General features: G+C 37.2%; 1 protein-coding gene across 1 annotated transcript in view; it reads left to right on the plus strand.

Moving 5' to 3' along the window:
• Window positions 1-22,626, plus strand: part of LOC141899237 (T-complex protein 1 subunit zeta-like) — an 87,200-nt gene that overhangs the window by 36,438 nt on the left and 28,136 nt on the right. Inside the window, exon 11 of the mRNA XM_074785418.1 lies at window positions 17,647-17,794. Coding sequence (XP_074641519.1) covers window positions 17,647-17,794 — 148 coding nt within the window. The remainder of the gene's footprint in view (window positions 1-17,646; window positions 17,795-22,626) is intronic.

A 22,626-nucleotide genomic window follows, 5' to 3' on the forward strand; every position in this document is an offset into this window, starting at 1 on the left:
AAATAACTCAAAATAATGTTTCGATTATTCTTTACGAGATGTCGTCACCAGATATAAGTAGAGGTCAACTTTTAGGCCTTCAAATTCATTTTTTAGCCCACTTGGGACTTTAGTCCCAGCGGGCTATTGCGTTCAATTTTCGTCCGCCGTCCGTCCGTCCGTCCGTAGACGGAATCCAGTTATTTTGGAGACGTTTGAAGTTTTGAAGACGCTTCAAGGTAATGTCTTGATATTTGGGTTACACATGTATCTACCCTAGACACATTTTCAGCCCAAAAACTGGCCCTGTCAGGTTCAAGATGGCCGACTGGCAGCCATTGTTGTTCGCCAAAATCACTTTTTACACATTTTTAGGCCAGCCGTAGGCTGAGCCTATTACTATACAAATGGAGCAAATTTAAATGACATGGTTTCCACACAAAAGGCTCTTTTGCTTGCCAAGTGAGGGCATATTCGGGCATATTCGAACTGATTGGCCCATTTACTGGGAAATTGCACAGAAGCCTAATGTGGTTTGTTACAAGCGCTGTGATTGGCCCGACCCGATTCTGGCACGGCTTTAGCTTAGTGGGTTCGAATCCCTTGACGGGTGAAGATGATGGATCCTATCAATATCTATTGAAACAAATAAGTTTCCCCCGTTGGGCAGCCGCGGATATCTACCGGAAGTGTTCCGGTTCGATATTTCGAGGTTTCTTTGAATTTTGGAGTGATATTGAAATTCAGTAAATACCGGCGGTAGATTGTGAAAACCCATTGCATGATATTTATTATAACTTAATCAACGAAAACCGTCGGGGGGCCGTGCCAGGAGTTTTCGCGATTCAAGTAGCGCAATAGCCTACTTCTTCGTGTTCGTCCACCTCAATTTTCACTCCGCCGATCTGTGATTGCACGATTCGTACCACCAAAATTTTTTATTTCTGAGGTCTGGAGAATAAAAAAGTCAAAATTTGGATATCGCATAGGCCTGATTTCATCGAATAAGTCGACCATGGTCGTTACGTTTCCGTACTAATTACCACCTAAAACGGTCTGAACAATTTTGTCTCAACCAACATTTCGTTTACAGAAATCAGGTGTTCACGTGAACCCGCGGTATCGTCTACTGTTTTACTTCCGGGTTTTATTTTAAGATGTAAAAATCGTATTTCAAGATCAATTTCTATGAAATCTTTAGTTGATTTGGTGTTTGGGAGGAATTTTTATTTGATCTAGGCCTACAGAAAATTCATCCTTGACAATTGCGCAAGGTTCGCGAAAAAATAGCTTTTCCCAAATCGCGTGTATGACCTTGATATGCTAATTGGCCATGTGCTCGAATTGCAAATTCAATCAAATTTTATTCTGCCAAAAAAATGTTTAATCCAATTCGCTTTCCGAGAGTTAATGGTATGCTGCATGGAAAAAAGTTGTTTTGAGATGGGTCTTGAAGCTATTGAGGTCGAGAGATAACCATCTAGATAGTTCGTGAGGGTTCCAAAGTTTTGAAGACGCTTTAAGGTAATGTCTTGATATTTAGTTTATACGTGTATCTACCCTAGACACATCTTCAGACCAAAAACTGGCCCTGTCAGATTCAAGATGGCCGACTGGCAGCCATTGTTGTTCCCCAAAATCAGCACTTTTTACACCTTTTTGAAGTTTTTGAGGGAAATTTTGAAGACACTTTTATCAATAACCTTGATCATTCGTATATATTTGTATCCCCCAAGGGCCCATCTGCATGAGAAAAAATTGGGTCGATTGGACTCAGGATGGCCGTCCGTGACCTTTTTTGTTCCCAAAAATGTCAATTTTGGCCTGAGTCCTGTAGCTTTCTAATGGTGTGCCATTTTTCATTGCAATTTGTAATGGGTATTCTTTGGAAAGGGATCTTTTATATCCGAGAGGGTATTTTTGACCAGGCAATTATGACGCAATTGGCGGCCATCTTGGGGTCATCAGTACTCATTCGCAGGTGGAAAAAAAGTTTTTCCACATCATATTGATACTTAAGCATATTATGCTACCATAATCAATTGGAAAGTTGTAGCTCATGACATGTTCTATGATTGAGGTGAGTTTCAAGCTCATTGGTTTTTGTTTATTGGTTTTTGTTTATGGCCACCATGTTAATGGGGGCGTTGAACATTACAATAACTTAGTATTTCTATATTACATTCGTTCCTGCTGTCTGTGTTAACACACGATTGTACTATGTGAATGATATTGAGCAGGGAGTGTATATTGATAAATATAACCCACAGATTACATCATTTATAAAAAGCAAATCTGACAGGCTGGCCATTGTGCCCCTTGGGGCTCTTGTTGAACTTTTTGAGGGAAATTTTGAAGACGCTTTGATCAATTACCTTGATCTTTCGGATATATGTGAATCCCCCCAGGGCCCATCAGCATAACAAAAATTAGGTCAATCGGACTCAAGATGGCCGTCCTATGACCTTTTTAGTGCCCAAAAATGTTAATTTTGGCTCGAATTCTGAGTCCTGTAGCTACCTACTGGTTGACCATTTCTCATTGCAATTTGTAATGGGTATTCTTTGGAAAGGGATGTTTTATACCTGAGACAGGTATTTTTCATCAGCCAATTATGACGCAATTGGCGGCCATCTTGGTGTCACCAGTACTCATTCGTATGTAGGAAAAAGTTTTTCCAAATTATATTGATACCTAAGCGTATTTTGTTACCACAATCATTTAGAAAGTTGTAGTTCATAACGTGTTCTATGATTGTGGTCAGTTTCAAGGTCATTGGATTTTGTATATGGCCACCAGGGGGCGTTGAATAATGCAATATCTTAGCATTTCTATATTATATTCGTACCTATGCATATTTTGTAACCACAATCAATTGGAAAGTTGTCATGACGTCATGCCAATGCTAGTAAAATGGATCGAAAATAGAAGTACGAAAAAATAGCGCTGACTCTTCTCATTTTCATGGTAACTTCAAATTGTCACTCCTTTCACGTAAAACATTAGAAACAGCTGAAAATGACTAAAAAAATGTCTCAATTATTCCCCACAACATAGCGTCGCCAGATTTCTGATTTAGTGGTCCAAAAAATTATTCGATCGCATTTTTCTCGTTCATTATATGGTAGATGAGAGTTAAACAATCGCGTAGCGATATGTCCGCATTGATATTGGCAGTAAAGAATGGGGAACGGCCTCTTCTGAATAGAAAAACATAAAATTATGTACCTCCAGTTTATAAATATCACAGTATTTGGATATCACTGTAATTCCAACTATCAGTATCCATGGGATTATTTGGGATTCATTCTCAGCGTCAGAAAACGTATTTCTAGAGCAGTGGAACGGCAGCTTACTCGTAACTGAAACCCGTATGTGATCGTGCGGGAACGCCTTTACTAAAGTTAAAACCATTTCATGATGACACGAAACATCTAACGGTAAACGGTAGGCTATATCAACAATAAAGATAGATCATTTTATTCAATTTTACCAGAGTTGTTTATTGGAGGAAAATATCAATGTTAAGTACGCCGAGAACAACCATGTTGTATCATCAATCAGTTGACTGACATTGTAAAATTCGATTCGGCTATATTCTAATATAAGTTTTCACTTTAGGACGCCCTACCCGCCTGCTGCGCACTCATAAGGCGGTAGCACCCTCTTACGCATTCGGCAGAGATTCGCTTTGTAATGCGTGCCGGGAAAAAATACCTATTATTATCTTTTCCATGCTTTAAACAACAGTGATTGAATTTACGCGTTGTTTGTCGTAAATTGCAATATTGCGATGGTTATTTACCGCTGCTGTAGTTTTTTGGAATTGAATCGAGCGGCCTCGGTAGCTCAGTGAGATAAGGCGTGATGCTGTTGAATCCACTATCAATGCTGAGTGACAAGTGGGTTCGAGTCCTGCTGGCTGCGAACAATGTGCGGGCATCACTCCAAAGGTTGTACCGTCGTGAGGTTAAATGAACAATCCAATAGGAATAGTCTTGGGAAACCAAGATCCAAACGACGAACGTAAAGCCAAACAAACAAAAAGACAAACAAACAATCATCAGCCGGCATCGCTCTCTGCGACGGTTTGCATGCGCACATGCATCAGAGCTTGGAGCTCTAAGATCAGAGGGTCTTGCAATTGCATTCAGAAAAATCTGTTTTTGTTTTCATTATTCAGTGGGGCCTAACAGTTCATGCGTAAAAATGGGTTTTTGTATTCAAATCTTGATTGATATAAATATCTTGGCTGGGACATGATGGAAAACATCAGAATAAACTAGTTTCGTCTTTTTAACAGAATCGCATTAATGAGGTTTAACAGTACAAATAGCCTAGGCTAAATCGTTCGGCAGAAAATAAATTCATTTTCAGGGATAAAATCGTACTAGACAAATAGACCTTTGGGTCTGTGGTCCTCCCAATCAACATCGTCATAGAAGATTTGCCATCAGATGTAAAACATTATAACCACTTAATACCACAGTATAATCTACCGATGCTTCAAGTTGTTGATATGTCTCGTATATACATAATTTTTATGAGAAAGCTTCTGTCAGAAAAGTATGTACATTTTCTTTGACTCCCTCCCAGTACAAAGTTACTTCATTATAGTTGTTTAACCCCCCCTAAAAATATCTTGGCTGGGACATGTTGGAAAACATCAGAATAAACTAGTTTCGTCTTTTTAACAGAATCGCATTAATGAGGTTTAACAGTACAAATAGCCTAGGCTAAATCGTTCGGCAGAAAATAAATTCATTTTCAGGGATAAAATCGTACTAGACAAATAGACCTTTAGGTCTGTGGTCCTCCCAATCAACATCGTCATAGAAGATTTGCCGGCAGATGTAAAACATTATAACCACTTAATACCACAGTATAATCTACCAATGCTTCAAGTTGTTGATATGTCTCGTATATACATAACTTTTATGAGAAAGCTTCTGTCAGAAAAGTATGTAAATTTTCTTTGACTCCCTCCCAGTACAAAGTTACTTCATTATAGTTGTTTAACCCCCCCCCCCCCATAAACCTATGTACTATTAGAACGCTCTCTTATAAAACTGACCACCAAGGCACGCATCCGCAGCCCCCAGAGCCATTCTGAGAGCCTACCGTTGGGCCTCCCTAACCTACATGTGGTATGGAACCATTCTGAAAACCTGCGCAATGGGCCTGTCCCCCTCAAAGAAACAACCGCAATTCACAACTGACGCAGAATTCAGTGTTAGGGAACTGTGTTATGTACCGTTAAGATGCTGCGTTGTGTATCCTAAGTCGGTCAGTATCATAGTATTTCTACAGAAGTATAGTACGGTACTTTACTGTTGGATGGCGAACACATCTTTTTTAACCAAATTTTAGCCTCGGCTTAAAATGAATATTGTGACCACCAATCTGTTTGAAACATGTAACTTGACAACGGGAACAACTGGCATTACGCATCGTGTATTAATTTCCCTAAAATGCGTCGCGATAAATACCGTCTGTTCTGCTTTATAGTATAGATATATATAGAAATTCTAAATAGCAGACATATAGGTAATCATTAAGATTCAAGATTCTTAATTATTAGGCCTAAGTATAAAATCGCGAGACAGTTGAACTTAGCTTAAGAAGATGAGTAAATACAAATAAAGTTTTTGAAGAGAAGAGTCGTTTATTTGAAGACGTCCCGAGTCAGAATGATTGAACTTTCTTCTCAGGACACTCAGCTGGCCCATCACCATGGGGCGGGTCAACAAACAAACAAAACTTGCTGACTGGTCAGAACTTCAAGTTCAACTACTCAAAAAATATAGATTGATTTGTTAATTATACATAGTAACTGTCTAGGTTACAGGTGCAAATAATGTTGGCTGACTTGTGAGACATATACAATTAATTGAATACTAATTAAAGGGAGCTGGAGACAGTGTGTCCAGTCTGAAAAGTTAATAACAAAGACTTAATTCTCTAACAGGTTGACGCCACCGAAACTTGATAGCAATTATTAATTATGTTAACCGGTGGAATAGGTAATAATGCCGGGGGTTAAAATCACACCATAGGTAAAAATGCCAGTGGTAAAAATGCCAGAAGGAAATATGAGGAAAATTAAGTGAAGAATTGATTAACATTGGACCTGATAATTCTTATTTACACTAGGTTTTACGTATTGAATGCACAGTTTAGAACATATTCCGGCCTAATGATAATTAAAAAAAGATTAATGACAAATTTGTAAAATCACAAATCTATAAAACTTAAGCAAGAAATTCATTGAAATTATTGCTATTTTTATTTTGAGATAATTGGAAATTAGAAAATTAACACATATTCTTATATAATTGTAATCAAAAAGGGAACATAGTCATGATATATAACACATTTCTAAATTAATGAATATTAACAAAAGTACAAATGAATGCACACGGTTTACATATTGAATGCACTGTTAAGATAAAGCATATTTCTAGTTATAATGATAGGTATGATAATTAGAATCAGGAAGTTTTTGTCGAGTTAGTTTGCTCTAATTCATAATAACATCAAAGCAACAATTTGATGAATAGTTTTTAAGTTTTGATACGCTTGTTTCTTATAATCATTGAATCAATTTATCCTTCTTGCATTATGTCCTCTGGTATTTTTACCTCTGACATTTTTACACCCCTGGCATTTTTACCTCAGAGGGTAATATAAGAATTTATTAACATTGGACTTGATATTCTTATTTACGAATGTAGGAAAAAATGGCCAAGGTATTTGCCTAGAAAAAAATGGCCACGGAAAAAAGGCCAGGGAAAATTTATGAGAAATACTGACAATGTTAATAAAACATTAAGTTTTCAATTTAATGACCTCATTTATTTTTCATGGGGCTTAAAACAATTAAAATCGGTATAATGAGCTCAGAAATGTGATGGTCGTTAGTATTAAACGGAGTGCTGAATTCGTGTTGACCGCTATCCTCCGAGTGTGAAATGATTCACGGGCTAAGGTCTGCATTTAGTTGGCTGTTATAACGGCAGCTAAGTGGCAACTGCTTTTGAAGGCTATTGATGAAGCCTAAATTAGGTAATTTTATGCAGTTTTGGGGATTTTAGCGATGTAGTGTGACGTCATCTTGATCTACTAACGTAAACATCACGAGCAGAATTGTACAACATTTGCTGTCGAATTTACAAGTAGGCTTTTTATATTTTACTGATACAACATATAAAATTCTCCAATGAGAAACCTACAAAAGAAGAAATAGAATTGACGATGATTTTTCATTTGCTGTGCTGAAAATTGCATGGTGATGCACGGCATCGTTTGCAGTATTTACTGCGAGCTGTGATGATAGCACCCTCGTTTTAATAACATGTGAAGCTCACCAAAATCAACGAAGCAGTTAATCTTTAGATATTCTGTTAATAAAAAAAGATTTGTTAGTAAATATTTGAATTAAAATTAATTATCCATATGCTCGGGATTATCTTGAACAAAAAAACGTTTGTATCAATATGCAGATGAATTTTAAACAATTCTAATTCGCATGAAAACACCATACATATCGACCAATATTGTGTAGTATATAGTTGACGCTCTATTTAGCAGTGGCTGATTTACTACGTTCCTGTCTACGTGCGGGAATCGTCTTATTGACCTCAGCGTCTTGTTTGCACTGCTGCTTACCGCTAAGGTTTATGAAGAGATGGTTACGTAGTTGGGAAGCGGCGATCCGTGCCCTCTAAAGCAGCGTGGAGTAAGCTGCCATGCCGTTAGAATGATACTACAAGGGAATGGTGACTGTCGGCTTCTGTCCGGCGAATTGATACCGCTCACACATACATATTGTCCATGTCGAGCTGGTGCACTGAAGTGTTAAAATAGATAGACAATTCATGAGAAAGCCGAACTTGATAAACCCGACCACACAGAAAGAATCCTGTTAGTTGTTAAATGTTATGAACTTTAACAGTTCATTTTAAGCCCACTTGGGACTTTAGTCCCAGCGGGCTATTGCGTTCACTTTTCGTCCGTTCGTCCGTCCATAGACGGAATCCAGTTATTTTGGGAACTTTTGAAGACGCTTCAAGGTAATGTCTTGATATTTGGGTTACACATGTATCTACCCTAGACACATCTTCAGCCCAAAAACTGGCCCTGTCAGATTCAAGATGGCCGACTGGCAGCCATTGTTGTTCGCCAAAATCAGCACTTTTTACACATTTTTGAACTTTTTGAGGGAAATTTTCAAGACGCTTTGATCAATTACCTTGATCTTTCCGATATATGTGAATTCCCCCAGGGCCCATCAGCATAACAAAAATTGGGTCGATCAGACTCAAGATGGCCATCCTATGACCTTTTTAGTGCCCAAAAATGTTAATTTTGGCCCAAATTCTGAGTCCTGTAGCTTCCTACTGGTTTATCATTTCTCATTGCAATTTGTGATGGGTATTCTTTGGAAAGGGATATTTTATACCTGAGACAGGTATTTTTCATCAGCCAATTATGACGCAATTGGCGGCCATCTTGGTGTCAGCAGTACTCATTCGTAAGTGGGAAAAAGTTTTTCCACATTATATTGATATCTAAGCATATTTTAATACCACAAACAATTAGAAAGTTGTAGCTCATAACGTGTTCTATGATTGTGGTGAGTTTCAAGGTCATTGGTTTTTGTATATGGCCACCAGGGGGCGTTGAATAATGCAATATCTTAGTATTTCTATATTATATTCGTATCAATGCATATTTTGTAACCACAATCAATGGCAAAGTTGTAGCTCATGACATCATCTATGATTGTGGCAAGTTTTAAGGCCATTAGTTATTCTATATGGTCACCAGGGGGCGTTGAATAGTAGAATAACTTAGTATTTCCATATTAAAGTGGTAACGAGGCATATTTTGTTATCACAATCAATTACAAAATCGTAGCTGCTGACATGTTCTATGATTGTGGTAAGTTTCAAGGTCATTGGATTCTGTGTATGGTCACCAGGGGGTGTTGAATATTGAAATTGTTAGATTGTTGAGCATTTGGAACCACTTCCCAAGTGGGCATGGTGTCCCTGGACCCCTAGTTAAACAGCCAGGTCTGATATCGTAAAATATCATTGATCATGGTTTAAAAAAGTAATGTACTAGGTAGATATGTGGCAGGCTGTGTCAACTATTAAGCTCAGCAATGAGTGGAGAGACATGGTATTCATTTTTTGGTCTTATAATAGGGATTGTCCCTGTTTTTTATTTGGATGATAAATTTTGTTTGATTTTTTGATCGATTGTCCCTTACAGACCTACCACACCTGCCGGGAAAGAAACAGGGGGTTTGATTTTGAAATCGGAAATCGAAGTACAGATAAAGTTGTGTGATCGGCGGTCGAGTTTACAGAATTTTTATTTAAATCAAAGTACATAATTGGGAAATTCGGTTCCAGTTCATTCAAACAATCTTTCAACCAGTCTGAACCGGCAAGCGACTGATTGGCGTGAATTTTTTCTGGCTGCCTAATTTAATACATCAAAATTTTGGAAATAACTATATTACAAGGTTGAAGATCATTTTGTCAACTTTTGTATTTTCTACGTGTAAATAGTCCGATAGCTTATTTTAGTTTTTTCTCGGGTAGATGTTGATGTAGAAGTCCTGTAAGTTGATTCTCCCGCGTGTTGACTAGATAGAAAGGAAGCACATTTTGAAAGGCAAATTTTCCAGATATTAATTTTTTAGCCTTAGGTCTTGGCTTTGAATCCTGAAAATCTGGACAGAGTTTGTATGGAACTTAGAATATTTTCTCATCTCCCGATACAACTAGATGTGATTTCAGCTTCAACAACAAAAATATAAATATGACATCTGAGATGCTTTTGATTCAACGAAAACTGATGATTTATTAGGCGGCTTATAATTTATAATGATTATATGTATTTCATTTCAAAATCTATTCGGCCTACTTAAGATGGATTACGTATTTATCTTCTCTTCCTTGTATAAACAACTGTTTGTCATTTAAAATCTAATTACCCTATACTTTCATAACATGCATTTCCTTTTATGTCAAGTATAAGCTGATAGAGCACCTTACTAAACAATGTATGGTCTAATATGGTGGATATGATTAACTCCTTCAATTCACTAACTTCTGCGCTGAATCTGACAGTGCCCATGGGCACCTTGTGTTCATTTGCAATGAGACTGAAATTTGTTTGAACTGCGCAATGGAATCTTTCGTTGGGATAAATTCTTTAAGTAAACTCTTAGATTAAAATAAATTGTTAGAATTAATGAGAATAATGAACTTTGTATATGTAATATCTTAAAAAAGATTGAACTGGAATATTTTTGTACTGTGTTTGTTGACTTGTGATATATTCGAGCAGTGCAATGCCATGAATTATAAGCAATAATGGACTTTCAATTCTAGATATTTTAGATTCAAGTGTAAAATATTAGTGCAGTGAACTCTTTCATTAAGCTGTGTGATAACTTTAAGTACTAATTCAGTATTAATGGGCTGGTAATTTGTACTGTTTTAATTCAAGTATATACTAGTTAGTATACTCATGATACCCTTATGATGTTCCACAATAATAAATTGGATATATGTATCAATTATACGAATTAATTGACCTTAAGATTGTATCTACTTACACTACTGCATTCAGGAGGTGGATTTTTACCTACTTTGAAGAATTGGGGATTTTTACCGCTAACCGTAGTGTCTGATAACATCGAAGTGAGATATGCTCATCATAGATTTACCTTAACTTATCCAGGAATATATCTAATAATCTCAAAAAGTGACATGTCAAAACATCAATGCATTTGATTTCTTGTTAGTCAATGAAATGATGGTTCGTTTTCTATCTAATCTTCCTCATTTTTTCCGTGGCCATTTTTAGCCCACTTGGGACTTTAGTCCTAGCAGGCTATTGCGTTAACTTTTCGTCGGTCCGTCCATCTGTACGAAATCCAGTTATTTTTGGAAGTTTTGAAGACGCTTCAATGTAATGTCTTGATATTTGGGTTACCCATGTATCTACCCTAGACACATCTTCAGCCTAAAACCTGGCCCTATCAGATTCAAGATGGCTGACTGGTAGCCATTGTTGTTTGCCAAAGTCAGCACTTTTTACACGTTTTTGAACTTTTTGAGGGAAATTTTGAAGACACTTTAATCAATTACCTCGATGGTTTGTATATATTTGAATCCCCCCAGCCCATCAGCATAACAAAATTGGGTCGACCGGACTCAAGATGGCCGTCCTATGACCTTTTTAGTGCCCAAAAATGAATGCCCGAATTCTGAGTCCTGTAGCTTCCAACTGGTTTGCCATTTCTCATTTCAATTGCTGATGGGTATTCTTTGGAAAGGGATGTTTTATACCTGAGATAGGTATTTTTGATCAGCCAATTATGACGCAATTGGCGGCCATCTTGGTGTCATCAGCACGCATTGGTAGGTGGCAAAAAGTTTTTCGACATAATATTGATACCTAAAAATATTTTGTTACCACAATGAAAGTTGTAGCTTATAACGTGTTCTATGATTGTGGTGAGTTGCAAGGTCATTGCTTTTTGTTTATGGCCACCAGGGGGTGTTGAATAATACAATATCTTAGTATTTCTATATAATATTTGTACCAATGCATGTTTTGTTACCACAATCAATTGCAAAGTTGTAGCTCATGACATCGTCTATGATTGTGGCGAGTTTCATGGACATTAGTTTTTCTATATGGTCACTAGGGAGCGTTGAATAGTAGAATAACTTAGTATTTCCTTATTAGATTGGTACCTAGGCATATTTTGTTACTATGACCAATTGCAAAGTTGTAGCTCATGACATGTTCAATGATTGTGGTGAGATTCAAGGTCATTGGCTTTAACTTAGTATTTCCTTATTAGATTGGTACCTAAGCATGTTTTGTTACTATGACCAATTGCAAAGTTGTAGCTCATGACATGTTCAATGATTGTGGTGAGATTCAAGGTCATTGGCTTTTGGATATGGTCACCAGGGGGGGTTAAATAATAGAATAACTTAATATTTCCATATTAAATTGGTAACAGGGCATATTTTGTTATCACAATCAATTACAAAATCGTAGCTGCTGACATGTTCTATGATTGTGGTTAGTTTCAAGGTCATTGGTTTTTGTATATGGTCACCAGGGACGTTGAATATTGAAATTGTTGGATTGTTGAGCATTTGAAACCATTATCCAAGGGGGCATGGTGTCCCTGGACCCCTAGTTTCCTTGGCCATTTTTTCCTAGGCAAATACCTTGGCCATTTTTCCCTGGCCATTCTTTCGTTGGCCATTTTTCCATTCACCCTTATTTACATTAGCTTTTACGTAATGAATGCACAGATTAAATATACATAACATATACCTACGACAATAATAATCAAAAAATGAATCACGAATCCATAAAAGAAAGTCTGACATTAGCATGAAATTCTTAAAAAATTTTCTTATTTACCCGAAGATGATATCGGTTAATTGATTCATCTTATATTTAGATCATCGGAAATTAAAAACTTAATGCACATTGCTCTATGCAATTCATGATATCAAAGCAACAATTAGATGACTAGTTTATGAGATATTTTTGACAAGCTAGTTTGTTGTAATTAAAACAATCAAAGGTTTGGCTGCAATTTTGCCCACAAATTTGAGTAGTTTTTGACGAGTTAGTTTGCTAGGATTCGTGATATCAAAGCTACAGTCAGATGAATAGTTTATGTGAAGTTTTTGACAAACCAGTTAGTTGTAATTAATAGAATCAAAGGTTTAGCAGGTATGGTACCCTGACACATTTGAGTAGTTTTTGATGAGTTAGTTTGCTAGGATTCATGATATCAAAGCAACAGTCAGATAAATAGTTTATGAGAAGTTTTTGTTGTAATCAATGGAATCGAAAGGTTTAGTAGGAACCTTTCCCACAAATTTGAGTAGTTTTCGACAAGTAAGTTTGCTGTTATTCATCAATTTACCCCTCTGGCATTATCTCCAAACCAAAAACTGGCAAAAATGTACAAGACCCAAAATGCTAATTGCATCCATAATGTGAAGCTTGAAGCTATTACTTTCTAATGGAATGAATTCGTTGCTTAACCCTATGTCGCTTCCATAGCTTGACGATAATTCATATTTTATTAAACCTTTCAATACCACATAGTGTCTCCGCTGCTGTACCGGAGGGAATTTAAGGGTTTATAGGGGTATATTTGAAACTTCATAGAATAGTTACCAAGGTATCCGAGACAGAAAATTTATATAGCATGTTGTTGATAACTTTTGGGCCAACAATGTAGACATAAATAATTTTGATATAAGTGAACTTGAGGTCAAGGTCACATACTCCAAGATGGCCGCCATGAAAAATATTCACGAAAAAGTTTCAGATAAACTGCTCTGTCTCCCAGCAAAATGCACTGATCTATTCAATTCCAACTGAAATTGTATGCCATATATCCTTACTTTATGTAGTGAAAATTTTAAAGCAATAGAACAACTGAAAAATTATTTTTCCACTCATATATCAACTTCTCCACCGATGTCGGTAGGCCGGATGTAAGGGGTTTCATTGGGGTATAATTTCAGGCCTCGGAAAATTGTAACCTATGTATTTGACACTGATACATTGTATACCATGGTGTTGATAACCATTGGGCTTACAAATAAGACAAATTATTTGGATATATGTGACCTTGAGGATGGACAGTTTCTGGTTCTTCATTATTGTTATTTGTGTCCGTTGCCATGACAACCGTATCAACAGGGTCTTAAAAAATTGTCACTGATTTCATTTTCATCATCAAAATCATTGCCGGCACTATAAACCTATTTTCTGACTAAGTCTCATCATCTGAACTGCTGCTGTCATATTCGTTGTCACTCTCAATTTGTTCACTACCAAATTCCAAGTCACCAGCATCACTGTCAGCATCATATACGAGCTGCTGAACCGTTTCATCCAGCCAAATTGTTTTTTCCTGGCTGTTGCCATCTTAGTTTTATGCAGATGGCAGCACCGGCTGATACTGATAGATATGCCCTTCTAGAAGAAGGGTTAAGTGATACCGTATCATAGACGGTACGGGTATGCTAGCTTGACAATTTGTACTGTATGCCATACGGTAGTGGTATTGTAAGGGTTAAGATGCTACAACCTGTACTTGAAAAAGTGAAATTCGATCGCTGTCTTTTTAAACATAGGTTAAATAAAGTTGAAGTTTCATATCCCTGTCTCTGCACCTCAAAAAATAGAATAATAATGTACAGTCAACACCCGATCGACTGCCCTCCTAAATCACACAACCCCCCTTATCGTTTTCTCTATGTACATCTTAATGTAAATACATGGTAAACACCCCCGATATACTGACTAACTCTCTATACCACCAAAATCATTTGGCACCTGTGGGCGGTATATCGGGTGCTGGCTATATTTGAATAAAAATGTAATTTTTAGAAAATTGCTGCATTTAAATTATTTTCTGTGACAAATTGGTCATATAAAGTACCGTATTTTCCGGCTAGTAAGCCGATTTTCTATTCCCAGATTTTTACCCCAAAATATCATGATCGGCTTATTGGACGGATACGATCTGACCTAAATAATTACTTCCCAAACTATGTCAATCTAATGCTCCTGAAGATCATCAAAATGAATAAGAGTGTTCCATTTTTGTTTGAGGTCATTATTTATTACCAATAATGTATTTAGAACTATTTTGTTACTTTGTTTCTTTCATCACCTCACAGCAGCAATCTAATACCGCAGTGCTAGTACATTTATATATACGCGTGTCAGCAGTCAGTCGCGTGTTTGCAGTGTTTGCGAATGTAGGTTATAATATATGGTTCTGTGTGTTAAGAATCACCTGAGCGAGTCTATATATAGCAGTGACTTGGCAATGATAGTATACACAGCACTCTCACACATCGGTAGGCGCGTATTGTCAGCCTCATACATCGTCAATTAAGACAAACTAATTGACAAATCAGTGAATTGAAATCTCCTGATGAAGGGCCTCGGCTTATTGGGCAAAGCATTAAGAAATCCATGTATTTTAGGCTGAAAAAAACTGCCCTCGGCTTATTGGCCGAGTCGGTTTAATCGCCGGAAAATACGGTACGCTAAGGAAGTGAAAACTACGACTGATAGGAAAGCTGTAGTCAAAATTACCTTAAAAGTTAGAATAGGATCTAGAAAAACGGCAGAAACTGCTTTTTTATTGGCTCTACTACCACTCAAACTACTGGCAGAAATAATTACTTCTAATAAACGATTTTTACCAAAGTTCTTTTTGTTTTTATTAATGAGCGATAGTTTACTCAGCATACGCTCACGTATTGCTGAAAAAACTGCTCCGCGAATCTCGGAAACGTTAGCAAAACTATGCAGGTGGCGCCCCAGTACGGGCCGCAAAAGCTGATAGATGAAAACAGAAACAACTTTATGCGAAATCATGATGTATTTGTGAATGCAAATTCCTTACTGAACGAATTGATGCATAATATTCACAGATAAATTGATTATTAACAAAATTACGGACCATAATGCCGCACTGAGAGAAGTTTGACTTACAGTGTCAGTAGTAGTTATTTTTAAACATTTTCTTGCCAACTGAGCATTCAAAACCCAAGCGCGAAGCAATTAACTGCAATAATTCAGGGCTCGACCCCGTAATGCCTGAAATGCTGATCGTCATCGAATGAGGATGTGCCACATTGGAAATAGCCATTACCTTCCAAAATATGAAAGTCGTTCATGGGTTCAAGATTGTTCTAAGTGCTCGGAAAACGATTTCTAATTTCTAAAATCTTCTAAAATTCATATTTCCTAAAAAGAATGTATATATGTAATTCTGTTACCAGACTACTTTTGTAATTCCATTATCATCTTATTGAAAAAGCGGAAGCCAACTAGGGCATTCTCTTAAAAAGTACACATCGTTCTAAATATGAATAAAGAAAAATCTAAATATGAATAAAGAAAAATCTAGTTTTCTTAAAAATCTGGTGATAACTTGCCTCTCAGTGAAAGTTAACCATGTTTTTATAGCAACAAAATTACGGGAGAACTGGGAATTGTGGCACAGAGATTTTTTATTCCCCATTAACGTTCACTCAATTTGTGAGAGTGGAATATTGAAATAAACTTATCCAGTGATTATATTACGGTGGAAAACTCTATACAAAGTGATTCGTTTGACAAGTAAACCAAGCTCAAAGTAGTCGGCTATTATTCATACGAAATTTCTCGTGAAATACCTCCTCTTGCCATGTTGAAAAAAATTCTGAAATGCTTTATAAGCAGGTTCAACATGCTAAAATTCTGAGAGCCTACGATGTTTTCTACTTGAAAATCACAATTTAGATCAATTTCATGAAATTAAGTGATTTACTGAAATCGAGTTTCTCATTTGGCATTGCCCACCCAGTGTTCTCACTGAGGGGTTTTATAACGGCGGCCTGCCATGTTACAGCACTTAGCCGCCATGCAAATAAAAGATACGCCATGCTTAAAAAAATGATTGGGAGTGTATTTACTTATCTTGCTTTCTAAGACTGTCAGGTTCACCTGCTCAATTTTATTACGGAGGCATCAATAATTGTATAAACACAGACTTCGTAGCTCCATGTCACTTGGTTAACCCTTTCACGACCGCACTATATGTTCTCTAATGGCCCGGGCATTTTTTCCAAAACCTTCAAAACCCCAAAATACGCAGAATAGGGCTTATATCATGTTTATAATGCATGCACGTAATGTCCCTAGTGTTTGTCTTTCGATTCTGATCAGTTTTGGCCAAAGTTTTGTTATCATTTCTAACGCCAGGGGGAGCTTAGGGGGTCTTTCAGGCCTGGTCCAGGCCTGGCAATTTGACCCCCAAACGGCCCACAACATCCCTTTGGAATGACATCACCATTGTAATTTTGCTTCACTGGATGCTGCTGTTGATATGAACGACAGTACGACAACTTCCATAAGTTTATCTACTCTGCTGTGAAAGATAATTCCATCCGGTATGTCATACCGGACTGGGCTATTCCGTGATTTCTGTATCCGGAATGTCATACCGGATAGGTCGTGAAAGGGTTAAGACTATCTGTCAAAAATTGTAAAGTTATGCGGGAGCGCAAATGCGTGCTGGTGGTATGAATATACGGTGATTTCCCGTGTATTAAAAATGCCAACAAAGGTCACACCGCTGCGTTTTGCACACGCTGAATAGACGATCCAGCAGCCCCAACTTTTCTAGTTTCCTATCGAGATGAAAAACTTTATCAAAGTCACGAAAAAATATTTTCCAAATCGAAATTAATAAATGCTTTCTAAGCTTTAATGATAAAATTAAATTGTATTAATAGATATGTAATCATGGAACTATTAAATGCACGTCAGATCTGCGCCTCCAGCAAACTACCCACAATTGCTGCTAAATAAAAATTACCGAATTTTAAACTAGTTGATTATGGCCCCCAAGTGCTGGGAAATGCATCTGAGCACCAAAAACTTTTCTGGGAACCCTTGCTCCTGAGTTGGGCAAGCACCGTAGGCGCCCGTTTTTTGAGCACCGCCATACTTTAATTTCAACCCAGAGAGAACACTGGTCAACATACTTTTTCATTGCCTTTTGAATTACGATTTTTCATTATCTTTTAGGGAGAAGATAAATATACTTTCATAGAAGACTGCAAGAATCCTCTGTCAGTGACTCTGTTGATTAAAGGTCCCAACAAGCATACATTAACACAAATAAAAGATGCTATTCATGATGGACTTCGTGCAGTGAAAAATGCTATAGAAGATGGTAATGTTTTTGCTTATTTAAAACATGAACATAATAGGTTTAGGATATGGGACCTATGTACACGTAACGTTACATTCGTGTATTGCAATGATATTACACTCCTCGAGGTGACCTATAGGAGACAATTCTCATCTGTCTGGATTGCTCTCTATCTACCACAGGTCCATCCATTAACTTTGCAAAATACTTTTATCTGACGCTCAGACTTTCGCAAGACCTGTGGGCTTCAAGTCATTATACTTCAAATTTACCTCAGATGTGCCAACAGCCCATTGAAATTTCTAAAGTTTCATTGAATTCTGCCCCATCTGGCTTTGATATCTGCTGGGAGTCAATAAATTACTTTTAAAAAACTACATTTCCTCAGTTTTCAAACGCCTCTTTTCATCCCATGATTAGATTTCAACGGTTTGTCGCGGGCAGTGAATTGAAAAAAGTCACAGCGTGAATAGCTATGAATTTCTGATAAAGGCAGTGAAATTGGAGTGGCAGTGAACCTTACAAATTGTTCAGTTTGTAAGAATAAATTCTTTATCAAACTAGTCATAGTGTATTTAGTAATCAATCAGCATCGCACAGTCTACAGAATATCAATTGATTTCTCTTTGATCCGGATAGGCCTATGTTGTAACGTTTTAAAGCGATCTTGAAAAGCCTGAACAAGCCTGACATCTATGTTTTTATGGACTTTCGCTTTACTGAAGTCCATTTTGTTATCGCATATGAAACTTTCTTCCTTTGGTACAAAATAATTTCCAAACGAGACTTGGTTTCTCTTCAGAACTTTTAGAACATTCAATGCAGTAATAAAAGCTCTAACCTATTGAATCTCATCGGAATCTGTTGCTTATTTATCAATTTAGTTTGTCATTTGTTGTTGGAACTACATTTCGTTTCGGAAGAACACATGCCCTTTTACGAATATTCATGCTTCACACACGTGCTTGTCACAGACTTGCTGCTCTGTGATGTATTGATCTGTGCATGTATATGAAAACCTAGTTAAAGTTTTTCTGGAAACTGCAAATGATTCAAATGCCAGGGTTCGTCATGGCTGGCCGTGAAAAGCAGTGAATTTTATAGAAAGGAGTAAAATTGGGAACTTGGAAATTGTTCAATTTACGAAAATAAATTGTCTAACAAACTTCGTACACAGTGTATAGAAATTGTCACACCATATAGAACGTGCAGAGTGTCTCTTTGAGTCAGTGGGGAAAACCCGCTATTCATGATGAATTGTCATGCAGTTGTGTGTGATGGAGATCGTATCAATAGACAGATTGTCATGAAAACTTCTGGACTCATTCAATGGGGACATCTTAGTCTTTTTTGATTACTTGGAGCATGGATTCTCTGAAATTTTGCTAAAAATTTCATGCCGAAGATAGGTAGGCCTATGCATTTCCTTTCATAATTCGAAAAAGACATTTTTATCGGGTGAAGCCCGAGATGTAATTGGTCCAAAAATCGAATTTTTGCTGACAAATGAGGTTATAACTTTGACACGAAGTCATGCAATCTATTATGTTTATGCTCAAAATGTAGCTTCATCATGCCGTTAAAATCTGTTGGAAATGGAATTTTGAATATCCGTACATTTAACAGGGATGAAAATCTTCCGACCATAGACGGATTTCCGACCTTTTCTAACATTTTCTTTATTCCTGAGACCAGTATAAATCACCTCTATCGCTTTAATCATCTTAATCGCGGGCGTCACATCGGAGCGCTCCGTAGTAAGGAGTGCTCCTTAAGGCGGTTTTTGGCAGTTGTTAGCACAACTGTGGAGTCGGAGAAACCAATATGGCGTCTCATTCAAAAAGCGGCTCTAATTCAGGCCCAAACTATTAGGGCCTAACATTTTGACCAAAAGGAAGTAAGTTTTTTGGCTACAAGTTACTGATTTTTGTTCCCCCAAAAAATTTTTTTTTTGAAAATATTTTCCGACTTTTTCAATATGGGCCGTTTTCATCCCTGATTTAAGAGAAATTAACGAATTTGTGGCGATTTTTAAAGAAATTTCAAGAAGCATTTTGTTTCATAAAACGGCTAGAAGGCCGATGTACAACGTTACATTGAAGTAAAATAACTGCTCCCTGCTTTTGGCTGAGCTCTCGCTGTCAATCAATGTAAGGGCATATTCGATTGACGCAGACAAACCGGTCTTTTAATCTTCTCATCTATTAATCTGCTCGGTTCTAGTTTCTCATTTCCCAGTCATGGGAGAGACTAATATGTTTATTTTTAATTTGATAGCTGTAGTATCGATTCCGTCTCCCCATATCTATTTCATTATGCAAATAACCGAAGATTCAATCGATACGCTACTTCACGGAAGACAGGGCTGCCAATGTCTCCGATTTCGGCGGAGTTTGCTACGGTAAAACCAGTAGAACTCCGGTGCTACGGGAGTGGTGAAAAAACTACGCTCGAGCGTCGGTCTCATTCCGGTACTCCGCCGAAGAGTCAATCGAATACGCCCATAATCAATTTCACTCCGGTGTTCCGTTAGAATGCCAATTGAATACGCTCAAATTTATTTCGCTCCGGTGTTCCGTTAGAATGCCAATCGAATACGCTCACATCAATTTTGTCATTGTTAAATCCTATCCACAGAACGGTAGTCTTTGGTTTGTGCGCATGCGCAATTATCAATAAGCGATCATGAAATGTGATAGTCGGAGGTTGGATTTAGTGTTCACCTGTTAACATGGCGGCATCGTCGTCTGATTTTGATTTTTCGGCAAACGAATCGAATTCCGATGATGATGAAAGCAAATCGGAAGAAGGTGAAGTAACTGCGAGGAAGAGAAAATCCAAACAAGGGACTAGTAACGAACAACAGAATAAAAAAACCCGTGTCGCCAATCAAAAATTCAGAGCAGAATATACGTCCAAGTATCCGTGCATTGTTCCATCTCAAATATCAAATAGTAATGCACTGTGTACTGTCTGTAACCTTGATTTTCTTGTTACACACGGTGGGTTGACAGATGTCAGGAGACATTGTGAAGAAAGCAAATGTCACGAAGCTAAGACAAAAGCGTCTATAATCACTCGCTATTTCACCTCAAATACTCCAACAGCAGACGAATTGGTAACCCTAAGGGCGGAGGTGATGTTTATTAATTTTTTGGTCGTACACAACATAGCTTTTGCAGTATCAGATCATGCTACGCGACTCTTTAAAAAGATGTTCAAAAATCTAAAAGGTATTTTTTGATAGCAATGATAGCAATAATGCGTAAATCTTATGTGTGTATATATCTTTGTGAAGGAGAGTTTAACAATCAATTTTTTAATAAATACAAACATAATTTTATCATTATTTCGTGTTTTTCTTGGTATTATCTGGTCGTTTCGGCTGCTACTGAGAATCAATGATTTGCTACTATCACTAGAATGTTTGATTTTGCCCTGCTACTGACTGAAATAAGAAAACTACTATCAAAATTGTATTGTGTTACTACAAAAAGAATTGTGAAGTTGGCAGCTCTGGGAAGATTATGCGCGCACAATTGAATAGGCCCAAACCTCGTCTCGCTTCAAGTTTTTAGTTAGCGATATTTTACTTACTAAACAACGGCACGCATAATCCTATAAGTATGATATCCTGACAATGTGTTGAATTCGATAAAACCTCACTTTGAACGCTGAAGATCAATAGAAATGTCAAAAAACTACCAAAAATCACAAATTTATCGATGACGCTCGAAGCAGCTAACGGAAGTAATGACTGGTGCCGGGTGTCATCACTTTATTGTTGAGTTCAAGACTCTAAGGTGAATTGATTGCAGGCTACACTGATAAATATGAAATAATATTATGAAATAAAATTGATTTTTGAAGGACTACACTCCTAGATTCATAGTAGAAATATGAAAAGTACCAGGACTCCAACCAGCAATCGAAATTGGGCCGTCAAGTGCTGCCACCATGTGATACCTGGCAACCAGTCTTTACATCTTCAGCTGTTGCAAAATGTTTTTTGATAATTTAAGGACACTTATAGTGATTTCTAGCCTTTGCAGTGGGTTTTATCATATCCAACGTAACGGTAGGTTATCATATTTAAAGGATTACGCGTGACGATATATAGTAAGTAGAATATCGCTGATTGAAAACTTGAAGCGAGAGATTTTCATTGCAAATGAACTAGAGCATTGCGGATTTAGATTCCAATTTCCGGTTCTGACTAGCGCCATCAAACGATTAATTCAAGAACTTGCCGTATCGCTGCGATGATTGCTGATTAGATTTCGATGATGTTGTTCACCGAAATCAGCAGATTTTACACATCCATGAAGTGTTCAAGGAAAACCATAAAGATGCATCAATCAGATGGCGCCTATACATTACAAAGATAACATTCTGCGCCCGAGATATTAAGATCCGTGGATCTCTTGTTTCTTGATATTTTCGGTCCTTATTCCGATCTAATTATCTGTAAAAAGTCAGTCTTCTCCCATCAGTTGAATTCAATCCAAAAGTTTTCACTATTTTTCATTTGTTCTGCTTATAATCTCTAATCTAGAGTAGCGATGTTTAATTTTGATGCTGATTAAACATGCACTCATTTAGGAAAGTCCATATTAAGAATTTCATTTCTTGTTATATTTCTGGCCTGGAAAATCCTGGAATTTGAAGTGTATCTGAAGTCACTCCAGAAAAGCCTGAAATTTCATATTCCATCAATTTTACCTTCATGACGTATGAAGGTTATAAGATGGTAGTGAGTTAATGACTTCATTTTCGTGTCACCACTAATAACTTGTTTGTGGGAGTTCAGATGAAGATTTGTTAAACGAATAAGTACTTTAATCTTATAAATG

Source organism: Tubulanus polymorphus, chromosome 2 (assembly GCF_964204645.1).
Source record: "Tubulanus polymorphus chromosome 2, tnTubPoly1.2, whole genome shotgun sequence".
NCBI classification, from domain to species: Eukaryota; Metazoa; Nemertea; class Palaeonemertea; order Tubulaniformes; family Tubulanidae; genus Tubulanus; species Tubulanus polymorphus.